At 45.3% G+C, this 26,014-nt stretch overlaps 2 protein-coding genes across 2 annotated transcripts in view; one reads left to right on the forward strand and one right to left on the reverse strand.

The window, feature by feature from the left end:
- STK35 (serine/threonine kinase 35) overlaps positions 1 to 13,621 on the reverse strand; it is a 45,769-nt gene extending 32,148 nt beyond the window's left edge. The window contains exons 1-2 of the mRNA XM_030831055.3: positions 13,288 to 13,621; positions 12,097 to 12,697 (exon numbers count right to left, since the gene is read on the reverse strand). Coding sequence (XP_030686915.1) covers positions 12,097 to 12,697; positions 13,288 to 13,593 — 907 coding nt within the window. The 5' untranslated portion in view covers positions 13,594 to 13,621. The remainder of the gene's footprint in view (positions 1 to 12,096; positions 12,698 to 13,287) is intronic.
- The window catches only part of PDYN (prodynorphin), a 100,628-nt gene continuing 87,516 nt past the window's right edge, over positions 12,903 to 26,014 (forward strand). The window contains exons 1-2 of the mRNA XM_060284614.1: positions 12,903 to 13,662; positions 15,212 to 15,380. The gene's annotated coding sequence lies outside the window, so the exon portion shown is untranslated. The remainder of the gene's footprint in view (positions 13,663 to 15,211; positions 15,381 to 26,014) is intronic.

Below are 26,014 nucleotides of genomic sequence, written 5' to 3' on the forward strand. Positions count from 1 at the left end.
GGTAGGAGTCACCAGATCTAAAGAAGTCCGAAGGGGCAGGACTTGAGTGACCCCTAAGAGACAGGCAGTAAATCAGCAGGGAGAAGCCAGAAGGAAACTCTAGGCTGAGATGGGATGGATAACGAGGCACAGGAATAAACGGACCAGAGAGGTGTACATAGGAAGTCTGAAGTGGATGTAAGATGTCATCAAGTTATGTGGAAACTTGAAACTCCAGCTCTGCCTTCCTCAGAAAGTCTTTCCTTTTGAACCACAGAAACTCCAGGAAAGCTGCTGACTGGCATCTCCAAACAAATCCCAATACACTTTATAAAGCAATTAACGGTACACTGAAGCCTTAGCATGAAGTTATTTGGTGACTGCAAGAGCCCAAAAAGCTTGAGCCTAAGTAGGCAGGTGTCTCATCTTGCTGATGAGGCTGGGTCAGCCCCAGGTGGTCACATGGATCATTCGTGACTGAGCCAGACCCTGAGGAAAAGTCCTCTGATCCCCCGTACAGTGTCTCCATTCTACCAAAAATGAAGGCTGCAACCCCTCACACAGCCTCTGCCAGAGGGTTTCTTTCACTAGTCATTTACTTTATTACAAAGAGAATGGGTGATCCAGATGAGATGTTGCTAAGCCCCGAAATTACCAAGGAACATAGCCTACAAAAAGCCAGTGGTCTGGAAGTTCTAGGTTGATCCAAGAAGATGACTAGACAGACAAGGCAAAAGCTTTAGGTTTTTCTGTTTTGTTTTGTTTTGTTTTTTTTGTGGTACGCGGGCCTCTCACTGTTGTGGCCTCTCCCGTTGCGGAGCACAGGCTCCGGACGCACAGGCCCAGAGGCCATGGCTCACGGGCCCAGCCGCTCCGCGGCACGCGTGATCCTCCTGGACCGGGGCACGAACCCGTGTCCCCTGCGTCGGCAGGCGGACTCTCAACCACTGTGCCACCAGGGAAGCCCAGCTTTAGGTTTTTGACCACGATCTGACAGACCACATTTCCCCTGTAATTATATAATTTGTTTATACTGCTCACAATCAAAAGTCAATACAGGTAGAACTAGTTTAGGGCAGATTTTTTTTTTTAAATCAGTTGTTTCCCATCTCATAATCCTCTTTCTAGGTCATCTGCTCCAGTAGGCTGAGGTTCTATCTAAAAGGACCCCAGGGACTTCCCTGGTGGCACAGTGGTTAAGAATCTGCTTGCCAATTCAGGGGACACGGGTTCAAGTCCTGGTCCAGGAAGATCCCACAGGCCGCTGAGCAACTAAGACCTTGAGCCGGAAGTACTGAAGCCCGCTGTGCCTAGAGCCCATGCTCCGCAACAAGAGAAGCCACCACCATAAGAAGCCCATGCACTGCAACGAAGAGTAGCCCCCGCTCACTGCAACTAGAGAAAGCCCGCATGCAGCAACAAAGACGCAACGCAGCCAAAAATAAATTAAAAATAAATAAATAAATAAAAGACTGCAAAATGAAGTGGTGATCTGAGCCCTGATCAATCAACCTAGACTCCCGAGTAAAGACCCATAAAAAGGAGAGCAAGAAATGTTTGGGGGTGGTAGAGCCAGAAAGGAAACTATTAAAAAGGCATCAAATTCCTTCTGCAAAGGCCACATCAGAAAACAGTGAAACTTCTGGTGGGGAAATAAAGGGTGGGGAATGATGATTATTTTATACACAAAGTTGGTAACTATGGCAACTGAAATAAAAAGACAACAACTCTGTAAAACAGACTACATATAAGTCCAGGTTATGAGATTCCAGGGAAAGAAAAAAAAAAGGTAAAAAAGTGCCCTCAGTCAGTGAGTGAGTGGGTAGATGAGACCTGGGATCGAGGGACTTGCTCTGGGGAATGAGCTAAGGTCAGGAGACGCCAAAGAAGGGGGCTGTTTGTAGAGATGACAGAACTGGACAGGAAGCAGACAAAGCATCAGTGAGCATGACAGAATGGAAAGTGGGGGACGTAGCTACTTGTCCCAGAGACAAAAAGCACTTTGCACAGGGTAGGACCTTGGGCTTATTTCATGAGAAGCTGCAGTATGTGTTTTCATGAAGGAATCCCAACTGCCCACAAAAAACATAAGAGGCATGTAAGAATTCCAGCCCTTTCCTTCAGGCAGATTGTCTACTGGGCCTCTCAGCTACCTCTCATCACAGCCAGATGGAAGGAGGGAATGCGGCACTCAACGCACCGGGTGCATTTCTGTTGAGAAGCAAGTAGCAGAAGAGCACACAGTAACAGAAGAGTAACAGAAGACCAGAAGACAGGAGTCTAGCTTGAGACCCCAATTCTGCCCCCGGTTTACTGGGTGGTTTCGAGACTGAGTATGATGGGAAGATAGCTAGAACCTGGGGCAAGTCCCTGAACCTCTGAGACTCAGTCTTCTCATCCATCAAATGAGAATGACACTTACACCACATACTCCTGAGTTAAGTCACAGTCGGCAGAGTATAAGGTACTTTGGGGGAATCACATCCTTTACCATCTCCTACATCATCATTCCCACCAGACCCCAGCCAAGTCCTAGCAAGTCACGGATTTCAATACTCTCAGTGCTGGAGGCCAGAGAATACAGCTTTCACACGTTAGGCAAAAGATGAAACTGAGATCAGAAAATGAAAATGGATGATGATATCACATTTCTCAGGCTGTAATAGCTAAAATCCATATTCTAGCCAGAGCAGGCCACTTTTATTTGGGGTGACCTCTCTACGTAAAAGGTGACCCCTCTCCCCACATCTGTGCAGGTGCATCTGAATGTTTACCTTAGGACCCAGCCTGAAAGCTAACCTACTCGACATGTGCCTGATTTCCCAGGTAACTTTCCTCTTCTGACCTGCCAAAGCCCAAGTCTCATTATTTACCAGGGTGACTGCGCACTGGGGAAGGGAAAATGGTCAAACTTCCAGGGATTATCGAACACTGGTTCTAAGCTGACACAAATTCCTGGAGACTCAAAACGTCACCATGGTCCAGTCAGGGTAGGGGGCCAATAGAGGTCAGGTGACCAGTGGAGTTTCAGCTCAGGTCTGTTTCACAGCGACCCCAGTGGGTCACTGAAGCCACCCTGTGGTTACTTCCCCAGTTTTGGGATGTAAAACTGGAACAAACAGATGCAGACACTAGGAGAATCCTCACATGAAATTCAGTTTTTTGAACTGATAGAAACAAACAAAATTTACTTAAGTTTTATAATTCCCTTGTTTGGTATAAATCTGACAGTTCTGTAAGACTAAAAAGGGCTGAAAATTTAGCTGCCCAGAGCTGTAGAAAAGAGAGTGTTATTTGAAGGTGATAAGGATTTGTGGCAAATCAACCTTTGAGAGCCCACCGGGTTCCAGGAACTATTTATCACAGCCGTGAGTGGTTGGTAAGGTGCGATCCTGCACAGCCACATCCCTCCACCAGAATGTGCTAACTCCCAGGTTACAGGGGGCAAAGAAATGCACTTTGATCAGCGGCAGGCCTACCTTCAGGGGCGTTTTATTACCTTTCCCAAGTCCAGTAGCCAGAAGACCACAAAATAAACTCTGTATTTCAAAACATATCCTATGCCACAGTTCAAAGGGAAACAAAAAAAAAAAATCAAGCAAGGGACTTCCCTGGTGGTCCAGTGGCTAAGACTTGGTGCTCCCAATGCAGGAGTGATCCCTGGGTTCGATCCCTGGTCAGGGAACTAGGTCCCACATGCTGTAACTAAAAGATCCCACACTCGGCAATCAAGATCCCAAGTGCTGCAACTAAGTCCCGGCGCTGCCAAATAAATAAATTTTAAAAAATAAAGTTAAAAAAAATCAAGCAGGTGCCTCGCATCTCATTACTCATGGGCATAAGCAGTGGCTGAAGTCTCCCAACAAAATGGGCTGTATTCAGAAACTTGAGGTCAGGAGGCTCAGCATGACGGTAAGTCAGTATGAGCTGTGGAAAGGCAGGCACTTCCTGGAAAGGGATACAAAATACTCAGAATTTTATAAGCCTATTTCCAAGCATCCTCCAGAAATTCGACTTTTTTTTTATATTGAAATATAGTTGATTTACAATGTTGTGCCGATCTCTGCTGTACAGCAAAGTGACTCAGTTATACATGTACATGTTCTTTTCCATTATGGTTTGCCACAGGATAGTGAACACAGCTCCCTGTGCTGTACAGCAGAACCTTGTTGTTTATCCCTCCCCTATATAATGGCTGGCATCTGCTATGCTCTAGTATAAGTACACAGTTATGCTAGAGCATGCACTGCTTGGCAGACCCCAAACATGCGATGAGCAAAAGCCTCTGCCCTTATGAAGGCTTCCAGCCATTGGAAGCAGAATGACTGCAGCTACGAGAATAAGGAAGAGGAGGCAGCTCTGCCTGAGGGGTAGGGAAGGGTGGTTAGGACGAGAGAAGGGCAGGCTGAGAGTAAGCAGCTCATGCACTGTGTTTCCTGGGGTGAAGAGAGTGAGCACACGACACAGGGGGGTGTAAGCGTGCAGCGAGGGACCCACGTAACCTGGGGTAATCACAGAAGAGATGTGGTAGGAGATGGGGAGAAATGAGGCTGGAGGTGAAGCTGGAGTCTGCTCATAATGGTATCTGGCAGACTACAAGAATGTGAACTCTAAGAAATGGGAAGTGACTAAAAGTTCTTGAAGTATTTTAGAAAGATAAGCTGCTTATTGAAACTAATAAGTCACCAATGTAAAGTTAGATGTATCGTTTAGGTAAGACATCCAAGCTGTTGACAACACTCTGGTTTGCCACTGACTGAGTTCTGATTTCAGAGATGTTAACATGTGGAAGAACACGTCTGAGAATCGACGAAACAGGTTCCCTCTGGAGGCAAGAGGAGTTAGAAGTGGAAGACAGACTAGAGGCCAAGAGATGCATCAGGAGGTCCTGAAAGCTGAAGAAGTGAGGGCTGGCCAGGGAGGAGGCAGGAAGGGGATGGGAGAAAGGTCTTGGAGGTTTAGAATCAACAGAACTGAGCAACTCGTCACTTCACATGTGATGGAAGGAAGGAAGAAGCCAATCCTCTCTTCTTACTCCCAACTTGCATCTACGTACATGACCCTTTCACAAGTGAGGAAACTGAGGCTCAAAGATTAAATAACTTGCCTTCGGTCTCACTACAGTCTCACAGAGGCAGACCCCAGAGTCTCCACAGCCTGGATTCCTAACCCTGATGCTTTACTGCTGCCTCTCACTGCCTGCAGCAGAAGTTAACACCTGGATGTTCCACTTCCCACTGTGACAGTTCCTCCTTAAGTACTCTTATGGACGCCCCCAAGGAGTTCAATGTTCCTTAAGTCTCCAGTATTGATAGGCCAACCACATAACTCACTGATTCATTTTTCACAGAGGATTAATTATGATTTTGATAAGCATGCTGAGATAAACAATTCAGCAATATTTATCACAAGTCTTCAAAATGCTCAACACGACATAAAAATCCCACTCCAGGAATTTATTCTAAAAGAAGAGTACCAAAAAGGCAAAACAAAAACAAAAACCTACCACTACCAGCAACAAAAGGGCACACCAAGCACTAAAGACACACAGAACTGGTATTCCACACAGCACAGTACAAGTAAGGAGTTAGAACAACTGTCCACGAGTAATTAATGGTTAATAATGGCATTGCCACTTAGTTGAATGCTTAAAGGGCCATGTTTTACTTAAACAAAATTTACTTAAAAAGCCAAAAGAGAAGATCACATAACACATCATAAGCATGTTTAATGTGAAGTGAGACATAAGATATAAAATTTGAAAGTTATGTTTAAGAAAATATTATAAAGGAATCCAGAAATGAGGTTTGAATTTGTTATGACCATAGCTATCCCTGCTGATTAAATAAAAATTTTAATATACAACTTTTAACTAAAGAAGTGGTTCAGAAGATCAGTCCTGAGAAGATGCTGAAGATGAGGACCATTCAGCACATTCTCCCAAAATGAGCACATAGACCAAGCCCTCCTCCCAGCCTCAATGACCTTGAGCTGTGTCACTATAAAGAGGCTGGGTCCAGTGTCAACACCACAGGGTGTGTTCAATTCAAAGTACTTCATTAATCAAATGTCTTTGTGCACTACAGAACACACCCGCTCAGGGTGGCTGCCAGGGCAAGATGCAGTGTCCTGTAGAGGCCAAGAGGCCAGTTAGGAACTCTCAGGCCCAGGGGGAAAGGAGAAGGAGCCAGCCAGGCCTGGGGTCAAAACCACCCACTCCCACACTTTCATGGCTAATGTGACCCTGGGCAAACTGCTAAAAAAGACCCCATGAATATTTCATTTTCCATAAATTGGGAAGAGACACTTACCTCAATGGGCTGTTGGGAGGCTTAATTGTGACATACGAAGCCTCTTGCAAGGTGCCTGGACACCAGAGCAGACAACTACTGGGTGTTAATCATGTTAAAAATTGCAAAGACAACTGGATATAAACCTAGAGCCTGACCTTTCACCACTGTGGGAATGGACAAGTTACCTGACTTAATGGATCTTGATTTTCTTGTGTGTAAAACCAGGTTACAAAAACTCCAACCTAAAGTGGAGAGGATTAAATGAGAGGATGAACCATAAAAATCTAAGGTTAGCTATTAGGACTTGGAACATTGCAAGGCTCTTGTTAAAAATGCAGATTCCACTGGCCAGGCAGACTGGGGAGTAGGGCAGTCCTGGTTGTTTCTCTCTCCATGTGCAATGGTCCTTGCCACATGCCTAGCCTTACTGCGTGCCAGGCTCACTTCTGGTTTACCCTTTTACAACTCCTCCTTCCCTCCTCTAAACTTAGTCCACATTCCTGCCAGCTGTCCCCCCTAAAGCACCTCTCACAGGCTGCAGTGAAGTATCATTGGTTGTGCTGTGCCCACCTCCTCCCTTAGACTGGGCACCACAGCGGAACGAGACCATGTCTCTGGGCTCCCGCAATGCACCTCACACACATTGAGTAGGTGATCAATAACTGGGTGAAATGAATCAAGATGAGAACTGTTAGCTGGAGAGGCTTAAAACAGAGAAATATCAGAGAACATTCTAGTATAGGGCATGAAGAATGTTTAGATTAAGACAACTATGTAAGCATCCAGAATTTGTGAGTTACTGAGGAGGGCCCGTGGCTAAATACCACCAAAAGCCAAGTTCGAGCTGAAAATAAACTGATGTTCTATTGGGAAGCTAAGCTCTCTTTGAGAGTGTACTTACACTGTAAAAAGCCCTACCCAATACAATGCCAATTAATCAAAGCTCTCAAGTAAGTGTTGCTTCTATCTCCTGGGGCTGGTATCTAAAACCCCCAATGCACACAGAAGGAAAGCAGTCTGTCAGTAGCAAGAGAAAAGGAAAGTCTGTGTGGTTGTCCCAAGACAATCGAGAGCAGAACAGAAAGGAGGCAGAGGGTCCCTGGCAGCTGAGACCTAGGGGAGGCACCAGTAGAAATCAGCAGTGCCACAAGTACTGGTTAACACATAATTGAAAATAGATAGTAGCCATTAGCTTCTGAGTAAAATATGATTACACCCATTTAACAACAAGAAAAACAGGAGAGCCCAGAACTTAAGCCACCTGTCCCAAGAGTGCAGCGCAGCTGTGAAGGAAAGCGGACTCAATCCAGAATGCCGGGGCTTGGAGCCTGGCTTGGTTCTGCTTAGCTGCTATACATCGGGCAATGTCACTAACCTCAGCGCCTCAAGTTGTCTCACTCGTAAAATAGGGATAATTATAGTATTGACTTCAAAAGGTGGTTACGAAGACTGAAACAGTTAAGAGGCATAAAGCCTTTAGAACAGCTCTTGGCACACAGCAATCAGTGAGTTTTAGCTTTTATTAACAGGGTGAAACTGGGACTAAGACCTTCCGACTCCCAGTCAATACCAATGTTCTACTGTATCCCATTCATTTCCCGGGACCCTAAATGCTGCCTTTATATCTAGGTCAGGGTAGCCGAAGACTACCATTCAGCTCCCTGCCTTTACCCAGGGATCTCTAAACTCTGAGACCCCAAAGCTGCAGTAGAGAATTCAGAGGTGCTTTCCAGCATCCTGGGAAGGGGGCACCCAGCTCTGAGCCCAAGATTTCCCTGGGCTCTCAATGGGCTGAGAGGAGTTTGCAGGCCAACAACCCATCCACTAAGACACTGGCTCCCCCTCAGCTTCCTGAGGTCTACCTCCTTCCTTGCTTCCCCAGGCCTCTATGCTCCCAGAGGGAACCTCTACTGTTTTCTGGGACACCCACCACTCATGACCTTGCACGACTGTCATGGCCAAGCCTTCTGCATGCCTCGTGGAGGAAACTCTGCATAGCTTCTTCTAGTGCAGTGTATGGCTCACAGTCACACCGTGCATCGGCGTGCAGACAAGACTGCCTCGCAAGGGCCAAGATTCCCACCCATGTGAAAGCCCCTCCAGGTATCTTGAGTACAGCAAACGTCAAATAATTGGTCAAGCGGAACATGTCACGTTTTACCAAGTTGGGATAAGCTAGGTTCCTGGCTTTTCCAAACTTCTAATTATTCAGTTTTATGAGCCTTGACAGTTTGTTGTGGATTTTTTTTTTTTTTTGCCTTTATTTGCTGCTATTTGTATAAGGATCAGTGTGCACTTTGTAGAGAGCATCAGAATTTCTGAGTTTGACAATGAGCTCTGGCATGCCTGCTGTCTAAGTGGCAGTAATCTTGAATTCAGTTTTAGGTGCAATCAGGACAGGGTCCTTTGGCAATGGAAACAAGGGGATAAAAGCAAACTGTTAACGCTTTTTTAATTAAAAGTTCTTAAAAGTTAAACAAAGCCACCAACCCATCAACCAAATAATTTACAGGATTGTTAATCTGGTTTAAAAAAGCCTGGGAGACTGGTTTGAATACTACCACTAACTCATCTGGGGCAAGTCCTGTCTCTTTTCTGGGCTTCAATTTCCTTCCCTGTGAAACAGAAGGCCAGATCAGACATCTAAGATGGCTCACTACTGACTGTCTGAAACTTCTGTTCTCTATTTAATGCTCTGGGTAGGACTTTTTGGTCTTTGTTCAGAGAGAAAGGAAGGACATAAGACACAGAAGTCTATTTAAGTGGAGAAGATGAAGAACTGCATTAAGAAGTCCCCTTACCCCTTTTTTGATATTGGTTTATTCATACATAATTTTTTAAAACTAGAGAAATGCCTTCTAGTGGAGTTGATACTTGGAGAGGGGGGAGGAGAAAGGAGACAGACAACCATTCTCTATTTGTTCTCTATTTGGCCAAACTGTGAAATAAATAGCAGTCTCTTCTCTACCTATTCATGTGTTCCTAGGCCCCCTTCTTTCAAAGCCCACCTTCTCTGCTAACTTCTGGCTAACTCCTGATTCTCATTCTTGTTAATATGTACAACACAGAACAAAGCCATTAATGAGCCAACTTGCCTTTTCTTCCATGACCTTGATTAGCATTTGAGTCTTCTACATGTCCTCAAACTTCAAATTAATTCCTTTGGGACAAAGAGTTTTTTTTTTTCCTCTGCAAATACCACCATAGGGACCTCAGTAAAAGTTTGTGGATTTGGTTCATTGAGACTTTAAGGCAGATTAACACTTTTCAGTCTATTCAAAATTATCCTAAATTGCAGGAGTCGGGGCAAGAGGTGACCGCATCTGTTTACAGACAGAGCTGAACCAGATTACTTGCAAACTAGAAGGAATCTGCCCCAGCGGCATATCAAGACTGCTAAATTTTGGAAGCTGAAGTCAGGAAAACTTAACCTGGAGTAATTTGGATATTTGTTCTCCACTTTAATACTGATAGCAAAAAGCTTAACGCCTATTAACTGCTTGTTAACTTTACACTTGACACGTAAATCTGAATATCAGTTTATAAGCAGAGGCAACATGCATCGTCTTTACTGCTCTCTCCCTAAGCCCAGAATACTAACTGACCCATAGTAGAGGCTCATATATTTAAGACTCCAAATAACTAAAAGGGACATATTAAGTATGTGGGCTAAAGCAAAATACTTCGTTTCTTTTAGGCCTCAGTTTTAGTTCACAAAGGGAGGAAGAAAATACCAGTGTTTCTGTCAACTTGGCGCTGCCTACAGTACAGGAAACAGAATGTGTTCCATGGTCAAGTTTGGGAAACTTGAACAGGAACATTGTGAATTTCGAAGGGGATGACAGTGGAAGAAGATTCAAAACGTAGCCTGAACTTACTGAAGCAGCAAATTTCTCCTCATCTGGAGCACTTGTTGACATTCCCAGGCTGCACAGCAACCCTATGACAGAGGAACCCTCACCCTATTAGTAAAGGAATGCTCCCCACAGGTTTGAAACAACTTGTCCCATGCAGTCAGCTGAGACAAACTATGACTAAAAGTGAGTCTAACCCCAAAGCCTGTGTTATGCTGCCACTGTTTACTGCGGAGTTTTGACAAATTCTACAAGTGAGGAAAGTCTGAACAGTATACGTAGGGACACAAAGCAAAGACTTCCAACCCAGGTTGAAGTTTCAAAACTGGTATCAATGAGCTGAGGATAGAAGAGGATCCTTTGGAAAAGCAAACTCCTACATCCCAAGGCAGTCATGTAAGTTGGAAGTCCAGACCATTCATTAACCACAGAAAAGACAGTCTGAGAGTGAAGTGAAGAGCCTGTAGAATACAGGTAAGCTGAAAGAATCTCCTGGAAAGTCTTTTCAAAACAAATATATTTACCCTGGAGAGAGGGTGGGCTTTTCAGGATGGATGGGGCAGGGATGGGCATAAAAAGTAGAAGCCTATTTTGAAAAAGGACCCCGGGTAATATTGAGCATGTCCTCAATCCGCTGTCAAACAACTGACCTGAAACAGGACCAGGAGTTCTCTTGGGATGGGCCTGGAGGATCTTATAGTCAGGCAAAAGCTCCAAACAAAACGCCCTATCCAACCCCACCCCAAATCCTACCTGCTCTTACTAAGGTCAGATCTAGATCATCCTTTGGGGAGGGAGGAAACCATTACACCTTTTAAAAGGATTGAGGCCTTGAATCAAGACAGATCTGAGTTCACATCGCTTAAGCTATGAAAAATTGTAAACAAACCAGGAGTACAACCATACCTCCCTTACAAGCTGATTAACCTTCATCAACTTAGGTTCGTTCACCTCTAAACCTTAGTTTCTCCACTTATAGAAAGAGAAGAGGATTTACTTTTCAAGTTATACCTCAAGTCACTCTGTAAGAGATCTAGGGCAGAGCTGGGTCTCAGATTAGCAACTTCTCCCCTGAGGAAGTCTCCTCAGGCCTTCCTAGTCCACTGGCTCTCTCTTCTATGAACAGACCCTTGGCTACTTGTAGTTTGAACAAGGCACGTGAGCACTCAGGACGCACACACTCCCTAACTGCAGTTAAAACCCCGAAACCAGGACTAGCCCTCCCAGGACTGCAAAATCCCCTTGCTTCACTGAGCCCCATCGTCCCTATAAATAAAACCACTTGGAAGCCAGCCTCAGAGGGTGGCTGTAAAAGGGAAGAAAAAGATGTTAGGTGTGTTGTGTGACAGCTCTCGACCCACCTGTGGAGTTATTATTCTGCAGGCCCCTAGAGGACCTAGGCTGAAAACTGCCGGTTTGCTTGACTGCCCTGGGATGAAGGGCTGGTGGGGGGTGGGGGGGGGTCTCAGAGGAAAAGGAAGACCAGGAAACAAGAGCTCCGGGTGGAGCCGGAGGGTGTCAGGATTTTTGGAACCAGACAGGGAGCGGGTGTGGGTGGGTCCAGCAAAGTTTTTCTGTTTGCTTTGGGAGGGAAACAGAAGAGGCCCTAGAGTGTGAGGGGGCTCGGCAGTTCTTCCACCGACTCTGAACCCAACGCCCTCCACTCCCAAGTCCGACCTTAAAAGTGCTACACGTTTCATAGTAATGGTTCACACTTATGGAGCACTTCCTACGACAATGGTTAGCACTTAATGAGCCCTTGTTATTAAAATACCAGCTAACATTAGTGCCGGGGACTAATCATGGATCCGGAGAGGAGAGGGCGGCCCGAATATCTGCCCCGGAAAGGAGGGTGTGTCGGGTCCAGGGCGACAGAACCGGGACCAGGGTCTAGGGGTCAGTTTGGGCCAAGCCCAGCAGATTCGTGGGTCCAGGCCATGCGTGGCCAGGGCGGCCCTCGGCATTCCTACCTTTGAGCGAGGTTTCCACCAGGCGCAGGTAAAGCTGTGAGCTCTTGTTGCCGTGGCTCATGCGCTGGGCTAGCCCGTTGCGCTGCAGGACGCACTCCTCAAACTGCACGACGTTTTGGTGGCGCCGCTTGAGGCTGGTCAGGGCCCAGAATTCGGCTAGCGCCAGCTCCACGTTCTCGGGGGCGTCGCAGCGGATCTTCTTGACCGCCACCCGGGCCCCGCTGCGCCCGGCCACTGCCTCGTACACCACGCCGTAGCTGCCGCGCCCGATCTCCGCCAAAAGGCTGTAGCGCGGCCGCGCCGACCCGCCGCCGCCCTCCGGCCGCCGCCGCGCCAGGTAGGCCTCGCCCGGGGCCTCGGCCGCCACCGGATCCATGGCCTGGGCCACAGCCGCCGGCCTCAGCTTCGCGCTGAGCGCCCGCGGCACTGGGCTTCGCCTTTTCCGCTCGGGGCTTTGTGTACCTCTGCGGGCGCCGTCCTCCTCCCCCGTTTCCATGGCTGCGGGCGGCGGGGGGAGCAGCAACGGCGCTGCCCGGGACCCCCCTGCCTCATCCCTCCGTCCGGCCCCGGGACGCGGAGGAGCGGGACCCTGGATTGTGACCTGCGGGCGAAAGAATCGGTTAAACGACCAGGCCAAGGCCGGGAGGCAAGCAGCGCAGGCCTCAGGGCGTCCCACCACCTCCTCCGGCCGCCACGGCCCCTTTAAGACGGAAGGCACGGCTGCTGACTGAACGGGGGAGGGGAGGGGAAAGCGGGAAAGACGAAACCACGGGGCACTGGCTCAGAGGGGGGGCCGGAAAGAAAAACAGAAACTCCCCGCCTTTTCAGTTAACTTATTGTATAGCAATACGAGAAACAAGGACTCGCAGCTTTCGTGACTTATGAAAATCGCCCTTAAGAAGAAATTCGGACTGTGGAGATCTTTTTTCCGCTTGGCTCCCTCTGGGATGCCCCTCCCCGCGTCCCGCCCTGTGTTCTCCCGGGTGTAAACAGTCCATTGAATTAAGCCGGAGCGGAGCCCAGCGGACCGACCCAAGTCCCGCCGGGCTGCGGGTGTAAGGGGTTGGCTTGAAAGTCCGGAGTCCCTGAGCGCGCCCAACCGGGGGCCCAACTGCCCTCCCCAGACGCCCGAGGCGGCGGGCGTAGTTCCAGTTTGGGTGCTAGCTTTCACTCCGCGGACCGCGCCCTTACCTGGCCTGCGCCCTTCCACTTCCGGGCAGCGCGTTTCCCCTCTAAGGCCCCCAGCTGGGGGTGGTCCGCTCCGGGCCAGGGCTGCTTCGGGTACCTAGCCGGGCGAGAGACCGTGGCCCGGGTCGGGCGTGCGACAGAGCCTGTTGCTGTACGGGTGACGGCAGCGGTGCTCTCGAGGGACAACTGGGCGTCAGGGCTCCCGCGGCTCTCCACGTGTTCGCGCCAGCTGAGCCCTTTACGTAACCTTTTTATATAAGCCGCACGTCCCGCCCGCACTCGGGCCAGCGGGGGCTCTTGGTGGCCCATCCCCCGGGAGGCCAGCCGAGTACTGCGCCGCCGGGGTCCTGCCAAGGTCGGCCGACCAGTAGCAGCCGGGTGAGCCCACGCGGGGCCGGGGCCCAATCACAGGCGAGAACACCCAACCAACAAAAAACTGGCGCCAAATTCCCGCGATCGGGCAGCGGCCTCCGGTCTCCGCAGCCGCCTGCGCACCGCAACCTCCTCTCTTCCTTGCCTGCGCTGCATGAAGAGGAGCTGTACCCAGTAGGCCCTAATAAATACTGATTGGTTGATTGGATTGGTCGGTTTAATTGATTCAGAGGTCTTGCCTGGGAACCGCCCGCACTGGGATGGAATCCACGCCCAGTCTCCTATTAAGCCCCTTGATCCTGGGCAAAACATTGCCCCACTTGGAGCCTTAGTTTCCCCTTCTGAAAAATGGGTAGACTCGGCCTTGCCTCCCAGGGTTGATAGCCCCAAATAAAAAATATATATATTATATAAAATATTAATATATAAATAAATATTAATATATAAATATTTAGATTTTGATATAAATCTGAAGTGGCTAATTGGGTGCAGGGCTGAGAGTGCTGAATGTAAGCTCCATTTAGACATGAATCTTTAAATATTTTGTTACTGCTTTGTACCTCAGTGCCGAGTAGGTGCTCCATATTTGTAAACTGAATCTACAGATATTGAGCACTGTAATGTGCTAGGCACCGTTTTTGTTCTAAATTGTTGGGGAAAGAGCGGCGAACAAGACAGTCTCGACCTTAGTTGAGGTTCTGTGCCTCGTCAAATCATATGGGTGACTTTGTGCAAATAACACTTTCTTAAGTGTCTCTTGTCCTCATCTGTGATATGGGAAGAACAGTAGTTGAAGGATTCACTGAGGTTAGACAGTTAAAGCGCTTAGAATAGGACAGGGCCTTGCACACATTAAATGTTAGATATTATTAAATAAATACATAGGATCATTTTTGACAATGTAAGTGTAATAGAGGAAAAGAATGAGCTAAAGAGTGCCTGGGGGTTGGGAACAGGCCACTTTGTTAGTGTGGTCACTAAAAACTTAACTTTTTTGGATAAAATTTCAAATTTACATATAAATTACAAGAATAGTAAAGAATCTCATATTTTTAACCATAATAATAATTTGTTATATTTTACTACATTTGCATTATCATATTCTCTCTTGTGTATTTGTTTGTGTATGTATTATATATAATATGTTTTTGTATTTTCTTTTCCCCCAAAACCACTTTAGACTAAATTTCAGACATCATTCCCCTTTCATTCCTAAATATTTCTGTGTGTTCTTCCTAAGAACATGGATATTCTCTTGCAAAATCTCAGTACAATTATCAAAATCAAGAATTTTGACAATAATGCAATTCTTTAATATGTCTTCCATATTTAAATTTTGCTAATTGTCCCAATAATATAGCTATTTCCTACGATCCAGTCAGGATCACTTTGCATTTAGTTGTCATGACTCCAGAGTTTCCTTTACTCTAGAAAGGCAGTTAATTATTCAGCTTTTCTTTGTCCTTTATGACCTTAACTTTTTTTTTTTTTTTTTTTTTTTTTTTGCGGTACACGGGCGTCTCACTGTTGTGGCCTCTCCCGTTGCGGAGCACAGCCTCCGGACGCGCAGGCTCAGCGGCCATGGCTCACGGGCCTAGCCGCTCCGCGGCATGTGGGATCTCCCCGGACCGGGGCACGAACCTGTGTCCCCTGCATCGGCAGGCGGACTCTCAACCACTGCGCCACCAGGGAAGCCCTGACCTTAACATTTTTGAAGAGTACTGGTGAGTTATTTTGTAGATGTCCCTAAGTTTAGATTTGTCTGGTATTTTCTCATGATTAGAATTAGGTTATGCATTTTTGGTAGGAATGGCACTGAAAGGAGTTGTGTCCTCAGTGTACCACATCAGGAGGCACATGGCATATTTTTATTCCAATACTGATGATGTTCACTTTGATCATTTGGTTAAGGTGGTGTCTGCCAAGGCACTACACTGAAAAGTTACTATTTTTCCCTTTGTAATTATTAAGTGTCTTGTGGGAAGATATTTTGAGACTACCCTGTTCTTCATCAGACTCTCACCCACTGGTTTTAGCATTCATTTATGGTTCTTGCCTGAGTCAGTTACTCCCATGGTTACAAAATGCTGATTGAAAGGCCTCTGTATTAGTTTGCTAGGGCTGCCATAACAAAATACCACTGACTGGGTGGCTTAACGGAATTAATTTTCTCACAGCTGTGGAGGCTAGAAGTCCAAGATCAGAGTGTTGGCAGGTTTGGTTTCTCCTGAGACCTCTGTCCTTAGTTTGTAGACGGCTTGCCTTCTGGCTGTGTCCTCATAAGACATTTTCTCTGTGGGGATATCTTTTCCTCTTCTTATAAGGACACAGTCGTATTGGATTAGGGCCTACCCTAACTGGCTCATTTAACTTAATCACCCCTTTAAAGACTTTATCCCCAAATGTATTATTGATACATTCTAAGGTACTGGGGGTTGTAAATTCCACATATGATTTTGGCAATGGTGGGAAGGGGGGAATTAAGTCTATACCAGTCTATAACAACTAAATCTATAACAGTGACACAAGCTGAGACCTCAAGCCAGCCATGCTAAAACTAGTGGAAAGGCATTTCAGGCAGAGGGAGTAAGTACAGAAGCTGTCAGGAACATGACTGATGTCAAATTTAAGCCAATGGGTGAGAATGTGAAATGGTACAACCACTTTGGAGAAAAAAGGTTTGGCGGTTTCTTATAAAGTTAAATATATATCTACCCTATAGCCCAGTAATTGCATGCCTAGGTATTTACCCAAGATAAATGAAAACCTGTGTTCACTAATACACTTGCATAAGGATGTTTATAGTGGCTTTTTCTATAAGTCCCAAACTGGAAAACACTCCAATGTTCATCAATAAATGAAGGGATAACCAAATTGTGGTATTTTTGTACCAAGAAATGCTGTTCAGTGGGGGGAAAAAAAAAAAGGAATGAAGTATTGATACAACATGGATGAATCAAAATAATTATGCTAAGTGAAAGAAGTCAGGAACAAAAGAGTATATACTGGATGATTCTATATACAATTCTTGAAAATGCAAACGAATTTATGGTGACAGAAAGCAGATTAGTAGTTGGGGTGGGGGAGAGGGGATGGAATACAAAGGGACTTGAGAAACTTTTTGAGGGGATGGATATGTTCGTTATCTTGAAATTACCTTGTGATACTTTCAAGGGGGGAATATGTTCAAAACACTTCAGAGTGTACACTGTACACTTTAAATAAGTGCAGTTTTTGTACATCATTTTTGCAGTTTTACCTCAATAAAGTTGTAAAAAAAATGGGGAAAAAGAGTACATACTATTTGATTCCATTAATGTAAAGGCAAGCTACACTGATCTGTGGCTGCAGAAATCATATCAGTGGTCACCTTTGGGTGGGAATTACTGCTAAGGAGCAGTAATGCATACCAACTAGAAGAACATTCCATGTCAGGGGGAAGAGCAGGTGCAAAGGCCCTGAGATGTAGCACCCAAAGCGGCCAGTGTGACTGCAGCGCAGGGAATAGGGAAGAGTAGTGGAAGCAGAATGGTGATGCTCCCTTCCCATCCCCACTACTTCAGTGGGTAAGAACGCCCAAGGGGCAGCTGGCCCTGAGGTGGGGGGAGGGGTTCTCTGGGAAAGCAGTAGGCTCTGGGCTGGGAAGGAAAGGTTGGGTGAGTGGAGGAGTGTGGAAGGGATGGAAGCTGGGAGAAGGCTGAGACTGCTCCAGTGGGCTGGATCAGAGGGTAGTGGGAATGAGGAGGGGGCTTGGGAGTTGAGGGTTGGGGGCTGGAGGTGGCACCGGGCCCTGGCAGAGAATCGTCTGAAATGGCGGTTGTAGCAGGGGAGCTGAGGATGGGAAGGGGTTAAGGGGAGAGAAGCTGATATGGGGTATGGGAGGGGGACCTCAGAGGGGCTGTGGATGTTCTGAAGGATGGAAGCTTGAGGTGGGTGCCTCAGTGGAGGGTGTACTCTGAGTGGGGGACGCTGGGGAGGGCTGTGGGGAGGCTATGCCATTGGCTTGAACTCCCCTCGCATGATAGAACTGGATTTCAGAGTCTCCAGGAGGGCTGTCCGCAAGAAAAACTGGAGCCTGTCATGCTTCCTAACAGCCCAAAGCTCACAACAATTACAGGGAGATACGGTTGACCCCATTTTATGAATGGGAAGATTGAACTTGGAAGCTGTCACATTACAAGCAAGTGGAATCGCTGAAATCTGATCCCCAGCAGCCTTGGGTTTTGGTGCCCAAACTCTTAACTTTTACACAAACCGCGGTTCTCCAGCTCAAGTGCACCTCAGCATCACCTAGATTGCTGGACCCCACCCCCAGAGCGGCTAACCAGTAAGTCCTGGGTAGGGCTTGATTATTTTCATGCCTCACTAGGTCCCAGGTGATGCTGATGCTAACGTTGTTGGTCTGGGAAGCACACTTTGAGAACCACTGCATTACACTATACTGCCCCTAGACTGAGCGCAAAGCTGAGGCAATTGTAGAGGATTGGAGTTCTGGCAAAGAATTTGAGGATGGATTGGAGCTACTCACAGAAAACTAAGCAAATAAGCCAAGGTGATTATTAAAGCCAAGAAAACAAAGACAATTTGTAAGAAGAACATTGTAATCATCATAAACTACAACACTCAGCTGGAAATAATATTACACTGTCATTATAATGTAATAACAGTACATTGATTTAACCAGAAATTATGATATAATTATTTTGGGAAAATTGGAGCAGGAGGGTATGTGTGTGTGTGTGTGTGTGTGTGTGTGTGTGTGTGAGAGAGAGAGAGAGAGAGAGAGGGAGGGAGAGACTAAATTTTTATTCTCCATAGCTGTAAGTTAATAGAAAAGGTCTAAAATTTGAAAATCTTGAAGTGACACCATAGTCAGGTATAAAGAAGTAAACATAGAATGAGTTATTGCTTCATGGGATGGGACTTAGTGGTGAGAAAGGGGATTTTTGTTATAAGCCTTGTAATAGTATCTAACTCGTAGTAGTAATTAACTCTTAAACATTATGTATATTTATTACTTGGATTGAAATTGAAATTAAAAATAAGAGTGGGTGTGGGCTTTGGCCACCACTGAAACAGCCTGTCAGCTTGGTGGCGCTGTTCAGCTTCTGGCCATGAGGTGCTCCTCTTGTCCTTGAATCGCCTAGAAGCGATTAACAAGTAGTTAAGTACCCAAATCACACCCTGGGGACACCACACTAGAGATATTGCACCCACTGAGACTCAACAGAGAGGGCCTCTTGTTTATTTAACAAGGGTCTGAGTCACAGAAAACAAAGATGGAAGCAGATACAGCCACCCTGTTTCCCAAACTTAACGGATTGTTCTCATTTCACATGTTCTTCCCATCAGCCACTTCAGGGCTCCGAAATTCCAACCTTTCCTCCTCTCCCTTCTGGAATGTCATAGAAATTCTTTGTCAGGCTATCATCTGAGTATTTGCTGCAGAAAATTGGTTGCTAAGTTCTTAGGAGTTGTTTATGGTTTTTAGAAAGGTAAAGGAATACAGTGAGCTAGCAGGGCAAAGTCCTTGATTCTATAACTACTGGGACATTCAAAATAAACTATTGGGGAATCTGGTTGAAAGGTACACAACCATAAGGCACCAAAGTACACTCATTGATCAAAGTATGAAGCATACAGCCTTTTAGGAAGGCAATTTGAAAATTTGTCTATTAATATATTTAAAAATCCATACACTTTGAACCAGCAATCTCATTTCTAGGATTTATCCTATAGAAATACTTACCCATTAGTGGAAAATATATGTGCTGCAAGAATTTTTATTGTGGTCATTTGTAATAATAAAATATTAGAAATACTCAAGTGCCAGAGATGGGATTAGTTACATACAGCCACATATTTGCATATAATGTAGCCATCAAAAAGGAGTTAGCTCTGTATATGCTACAGAACAAGTATTCACAACATATTGTATATGTTGTGAACAAGTATTCACAACTTATTGTTATATAAAAAGCAAATGTAAACTAGGATCTATAGTATAACCTCAAATTTTGTTTAAATATATATAAATAGTTGCTAGCCTTCATTGAGTTGTTTTTCTGTATTGGGAGCTGTCCTAAGTGCTCTGTACGTATTAATTTATTTATTCCAATACACTGTAGGGTAAGTTTCATTATTATCTCCATTTTCCATAGAAACTGAGGCACAGAGAGGTTATGTGACTTTTTCAAGGCCATAGCACTAAGAAGTGATGGAGCTTGGTTTCAAACCAAGGCATACCTGATTCCAAAGCTCGTGGTACTTACATGTTACATGTACTTACGTGTTAGTTTCTACATACATAAAGGAAATATTTGGATAAATAATACTCTAGATGCCAAGAAGAATTCTCTTTAGGTGATTCTTTCAACACTTCTGTATTATTTGAACGTTTTACGTACATATTTTTGGTATTAGTTTTTAAGTACTTTTTTGTAGATATGAAAAAACAATAAAATTCAGTTTAAAAAGAATGTGCAATAATGCAGACTGCATCTCATCGCTCATTTGCTCAGTGAGTACTGATTAAGTTCCTACTGTTTGCTGGATTAGGGACTGAGATGAATGAAACCCAGTTCCTGTGATGGAGGAACATAGAGTCTTGTGAGGACCAGAAAGAAGCAGCCAGTGCTCAGTCTTTTCTGGCTCTATTGCACTGTGACTTTCCTTTAGATTTTGGTTGGCCAGAGAGAAATGAGGCTGCGCCATAGGTATCAACACTCAAAATTTCCTCTTTCAACTAATGGAACCAGGTGCTATGCAGGGCCTGAACATTATACACTGTCTCTCTTCCTCTATAGAACTTACTATTATTGGTTCAACCAACATTTAGTGGGCATTAGGCCCTGTGTGTGAGTTGGGGATCCAGAGATGAATAAGACAAGTTCTCTGCTGGTAAAATCTGGTGTTGTGAGGAAAACTGCTATGTTTCTAAATAGTTATAGTTTTCCATTGGTGAAAATAATGATTCCAACAAACAATTAAGAAGTACTTACTAGGCACTGATTCATACACTTCTTACATATACTAACTTACTGAATTCTTAACCCTCTGAGATACTATTGATATTATTATCTCTGTATTATAGATGAGGAAACTGAGGCACAGAGAGTTTAGGCAACTTGCCCAAGATCACACAGGTAGGATGTGGATGATCAGGAAATTCCAATCCAGGTAATGCTTAGAACAGCACAACCAAACAGCCCAGCTTGTGGGAGAGCAATCGTGATAAAAATAATATTAACAACTGTAACAGTACCTGTCACAAACCACACAGAGCTTTGTGGGTTTTAAGTGTTTGTACATACATGTCTCAATGTTAGGTGATCCCCAATATAAAGTGGGGATATAAAATATCCTCCCATATTTCACAGTGAGAAGGTTGCAAAAAAGAAAATATTTGGAGGGCCGTCTTGAATATATAAATTCTTAAGGCTGTAGATGAAATAATCAAATGTCTATGTATAATATTTAATTTATTATTTTAGGTATGCACATGCTTTCAAGATTATTAATATATTATTTAAATACTGTTATTTAAATATATTATATATTAATAACTAATATATTAATTTAGAAATATTGGGTTTTTTCCTAATCTGACACTTTACGAAACAGCTTTATTTCATCTTGTCCTGTGCATCTTTGATCTCATATCTTTATTATCACTAGGGATAGTTTCTGAATCACCCAACTCACTTTCTAGATCACATACATTTCACTCCTAATTTGTTTGTGATCCAGCACTTTCTGAGCCTTTATATAATGCTGTCATTGACATATTTTATCCTTAAAGTCCCAGTTCACTCAGTCTTAGGACAGTGTTGTTCTTCTGTTTGCCCTATTGGTTTATATTTGTGATCACAACATCCTAACATTTAATGGATTACTTTTAAAGTCCTCTTTATAAGGCTTGCATCTTTACAAGGGGTATGAGATCAGCCCCTAGTATAATGACTACATCTGTGTCAAAAACTGGGTTTTTTTTTTTTTTTTTTTAAACCCCTTCCTTCAGGTGACTTCTATAAATTGGTCTTTTGCAAACAATACTTCGTTGTTTAAAGTTATTGAGAGAGTCTAGGGAATATGAAAGACTGTGAGGCTTCGTAAGAACTTAAATATAAGGCAACTCCCACTTTCTTCTGAGGGATAATTTTTGGGGAAAACCATCCTGCCTTATATCCAGGTGTAAACGACACATTAACCTTATCTGTTAAACTTGGCAAACTTGCCTGTACAGATCTGTATAGTGGGCACTATCCTCACTTAACACATGAGTAACTTGAAACTCAGAGGTGGGGTGACTTGCCCGAGGCACCTCACAAGTGGCAGAACTGGAACACAACTTGAACCCCAGTCTGTCTGATCCTCTCACCCACCCTCTCCCATAAAAGCACCGGGTAAGTTTCTAAACCACTTTCCTAATTTAGATTGCTGGCCCTGATAAGAATGTGGGGCTGTGTTGACAGAACACTAACACTGATTAATTTATTGTTCTTCTATTGCCTTATGCTTGTATAGCTGTGTGCAGTATTTCATAAAGAGAATGGCAAAGCAATTTGCAAATATAAAACCCAGATGCTTAATTTTAATTTCTGGGTTTCTGTTTCAAATTTATTGTAAAACAAGGCAGGTTGTTTATACCATAAACAAATGCCCCAGCGTCTATAAAGATCCCTGGAAGCTGCTCTTAGGTCCTGAAGTGGCATATTTGCTTACATTTGTTTTGTTCTTGAAAGACAACCCCTTCAGGTATGAGGTGGGAAGAGTCAATGGTAGCTTGTTTGGGGGTGCAAGTTCTCCTACAAGGCTGTGCTGGAGCTGCTTCCCCCAGGCTCCTGAGAGCTGTTCGTGCACATCTCTCCCCAGCACTGCTCAGTGACATCACAGCAGCAGCTGGAAATCAGCCAGGTAGGGAGTATTTACACCATGGAAACTGGCAAACCTTACAAATCAAGGTTCCTTCTATCCCCCCTCGGCCCCTCCCCCAAATAATTTAACCTCCCTGTACCTTGTGAATAGCAAAAGTACTTCCCTTCTAGGTTTTCTGAAAACTTAGTGAGATAAAGCATGTAAAGCACACGGCACTGCTTCTATGTTTACTTATTTAGAAAAGTAATGCATATACCAGGTTGAAAAAAATCAAACAAAAAAGTTTACAGTAAAAAGTAAGTTTCCTTCTCAACCTGGACTTCCATTCCAATTCCTATCCTGAAAGGCAGACTGTTTCTCAGAATCCTTTCAAAGATGTGCTCTGCATATATAACCATATATACATGTATACAAATGTGTATATATATATTTAATAGGTATATTTGTTTTTAATTAATTAATTAATTTTGGCTGTGCTGGCTCTTAGTTGTGGCATGCGGGACCTTTAGTTGGAGCACGCATGTGGGATCTAGTTCCCTGACCAGGGATCAAACCCCGGGCCCCCTGCATTGGGAGTGTGGAGTAGTCTTACCCACTGGACCACCAGGGAAGTCCCACAAATGTGTATATATATAAATATATATGTATTTATATATATACACACACTCACACACATTTTTATTTTGGCTGCGTTGGGTCCTCGTAGCTGCGTGTGGGCTTTCTCTAGTTGCAGCGAGCGGGGCGACTCTTCGTTGCAGTGCGTGGGCTTGTTGAGGTGGCTTCTCTTGTTGCAGAGCACAGGCTCTAGGCGCATGGGCTTCAGTAGTTGCGGCGCACGGGCTCAGTAGTTGTGGCTCATGGGCTCTAGAGCACAGGTTCAGTAGTTGTGGCACACGGACTTAGTTGCTCTGCGGCATGTGGGATCTTCCCAGACCAGGGCTTGAACCCGTGTGCCTTGCATTGGCAGGCGGATTCTTAACCACTGTGCCACCAGGGAAGTCCTGTATATATTTTTAAACGGCAGCATTTTACAACAGTGTCCTGCCCCTTGACACGTGCACGCGCACACACACACACACACACACACACACACACACAACAAGACATATACTTCTCTATCTCTATATCTATCTATGATTATTATAAACTGGCTTACATAGATCTAACTTGTTACTTTTTTTTATTTTTTTGCAGTACGCAGGCCTCTCACTGCTGTGGCCTCTCCTGCTGCGGAGCACAGGCTCCGGACATGTAGGCTCAGCGGCCATGGCTCACAGGCCCAGCTGCTCCGCGGCATGTGGGATCTTCCCAGACTGGGGCACGAACCCGTGTCCCCTGCATCGGCAGGCGGACTCTCAGCCACTGCGCCACCAGGGAAGCCCCTAACTTGTCATTTTTAAGGGCTGCCCATTTCTCCATTTTTGGATGCACCATGGTTTATTTAACCAGCCCTCTGTGGGTGACATTCAGGTTTTTCCCCATCCCTTGCCAGCACAATGGGCATTGAATAACCTGTCTTTTGCACACAAACACGAGTGTATCTGTAGACTCAATTCTTGGAAATGGAACCATTGGGTCAAAGGGTATAGGCATTTAGAGTTCTGGTTTGATTGTCACATTGCCTTTCAGGAGTTGTACCAATTTTCTCTCCAACCCATGGTGTAGGCGAGTCCATGAATCCCCACAGCCTTGGGACGTGGTCCGACTTTTCAATCTGTGCCATCTGGCACCCTGGATAGGTAAATGGTCCTCATTATTATTACTGATGGAAAAACTCAGGTGTGAGAGTGGCCCTTGGGCACTGGATTCCTGTGAACTCTGCTTTGCAGGCTCTTTATCATCCCTGGTTTTCTTGAGTGAAGTTTCTCAGGAACATTAAGGATCAAGAGGGTGAGAAGCTCTAGTGCTCTGGGAAGCTCTAGTACAGCTTGTTCCCTGTCGTTGTAACAGAATCAGCTTTTTGAAATACAGGCCTTGTCATCTTGCTCTCCTCTCTAAAACTTTCTGTGGTTCCACATTTATCAAAGTTCTTGGACTAGCAGTGCCAGCATCCCCTCGAACTGGTTAGGAATGTACATTTTCAGGCTCCTCTGCAGACCTATTAAATCAGACACTCTGCAGGCGGGGCTAAGCTTCAACAAGCCCTCGGGTGATGCTATTGTGCACTCAAGTTTGAAACCACTGCCTTACAGAGTGAAGTGGCCCCTTTCCACCATGTGGCTCCAACCCACCTTTCCTACTATATTTCCTTCTGTGTCCCACAACTTCTAAACACACCTAGCTACTGGCTTCTCAAACCTCCCTCCACTTTCTCACCTCTGTGCTTGGAACAGAAACCTCTAGTTGTCCCCCAATTTCTTATAGAGCAATAGAAGCTCGCATTTTATTCTTTTTTTTCTCTCTCTCTTTTTGGCCGCCCCACGCGGCATGTGGGATCTTAGTTCCCTGACCAGGGATCAAACCCATGCCCCCTGCAGTAGAAGCGTGGAGTCTTAACCACTGGACCACCAGGGAAATGCCAAAGCTCGCATTTTAAAATTGCATTTCCCAGACTCCCTTGAAACTATATGTTCTGGCAGATGGTTTATGAAGTGTGCAACTTCCGAATTGTACCCTCTGAAGGAAGGAGCATGCCCACCCAGCCTTCTGCTTGCCTACTTCCACCGGCTGGAAGGCAGACGTGGTGGTTCTGAACCACGAAAACAGGTGAGGGCTGGGCCTCAGGTGTGGTGGAGCATCAGGAGGGATGCGTCTGGGACCCTGACACTGTGGGGTGACCACAGAAGCCAGAAGACCACTTAGCCTAGACTGTGAAAACAGAAAAAGATAAACTTCCATTTTATTTAGCTCAGTGTTACCTGAGGTTTGCATGATCACAATTGACCATCTTACCTAATGCAATGCCTTCAGGTGCTCTGTGTTCCTCCACTTGCCTGGCAACAATCTTCTCTTTCCTCTCAAGAGACACTTTTAGCGAAGCCGTATTATTTTAATAAGAATACGGACAGGGCTTCCCTCGTGGCACCGTGGTTGAGAGTCCACCTGCCGATGCAGGGGACACGGGTTCGTGCCCCAGTCCGGGAAGATCCCACATGCCGCGGAGAGGCTGGGCCCGTGAGCCATGGCCGCTGAGCCTGCGCGTCTGGAGCCTGTGCTCCGCAGCGGGAGAGGCCACAACAGTGAGAGGCCCGCGTACTGCAAAAAAAAAAGTTTCTATTTTAATTTCAAATATAGTAAATACCAGTTGATATAGCCTACATAAATGAAAATCTCTTTGTGGCCCTCAGTTCTTTATTTAAACTTTTCATTTTGAGATCACTGTAGATTCACGTGCAATTATAAGAAATAATATGGAGAGATCTGTGTACCCTTCACCCCGTCTCCCCCGGTGGTAACATCATGCATAACTTTAGTACAATATCACAAAGAGGAAATTGGCAGTGATACAATCCACCCATCTTATCCAGATATCACCAGTTTT

Source organism: Globicephala melas, chromosome 15 (assembly GCF_963455315.2).
Source record: "Globicephala melas chromosome 15, mGloMel1.2, whole genome shotgun sequence".
In the NCBI taxonomy this organism is placed as follows: Eukaryota; Metazoa; Chordata; class Mammalia; order Artiodactyla; family Delphinidae; genus Globicephala; species Globicephala melas.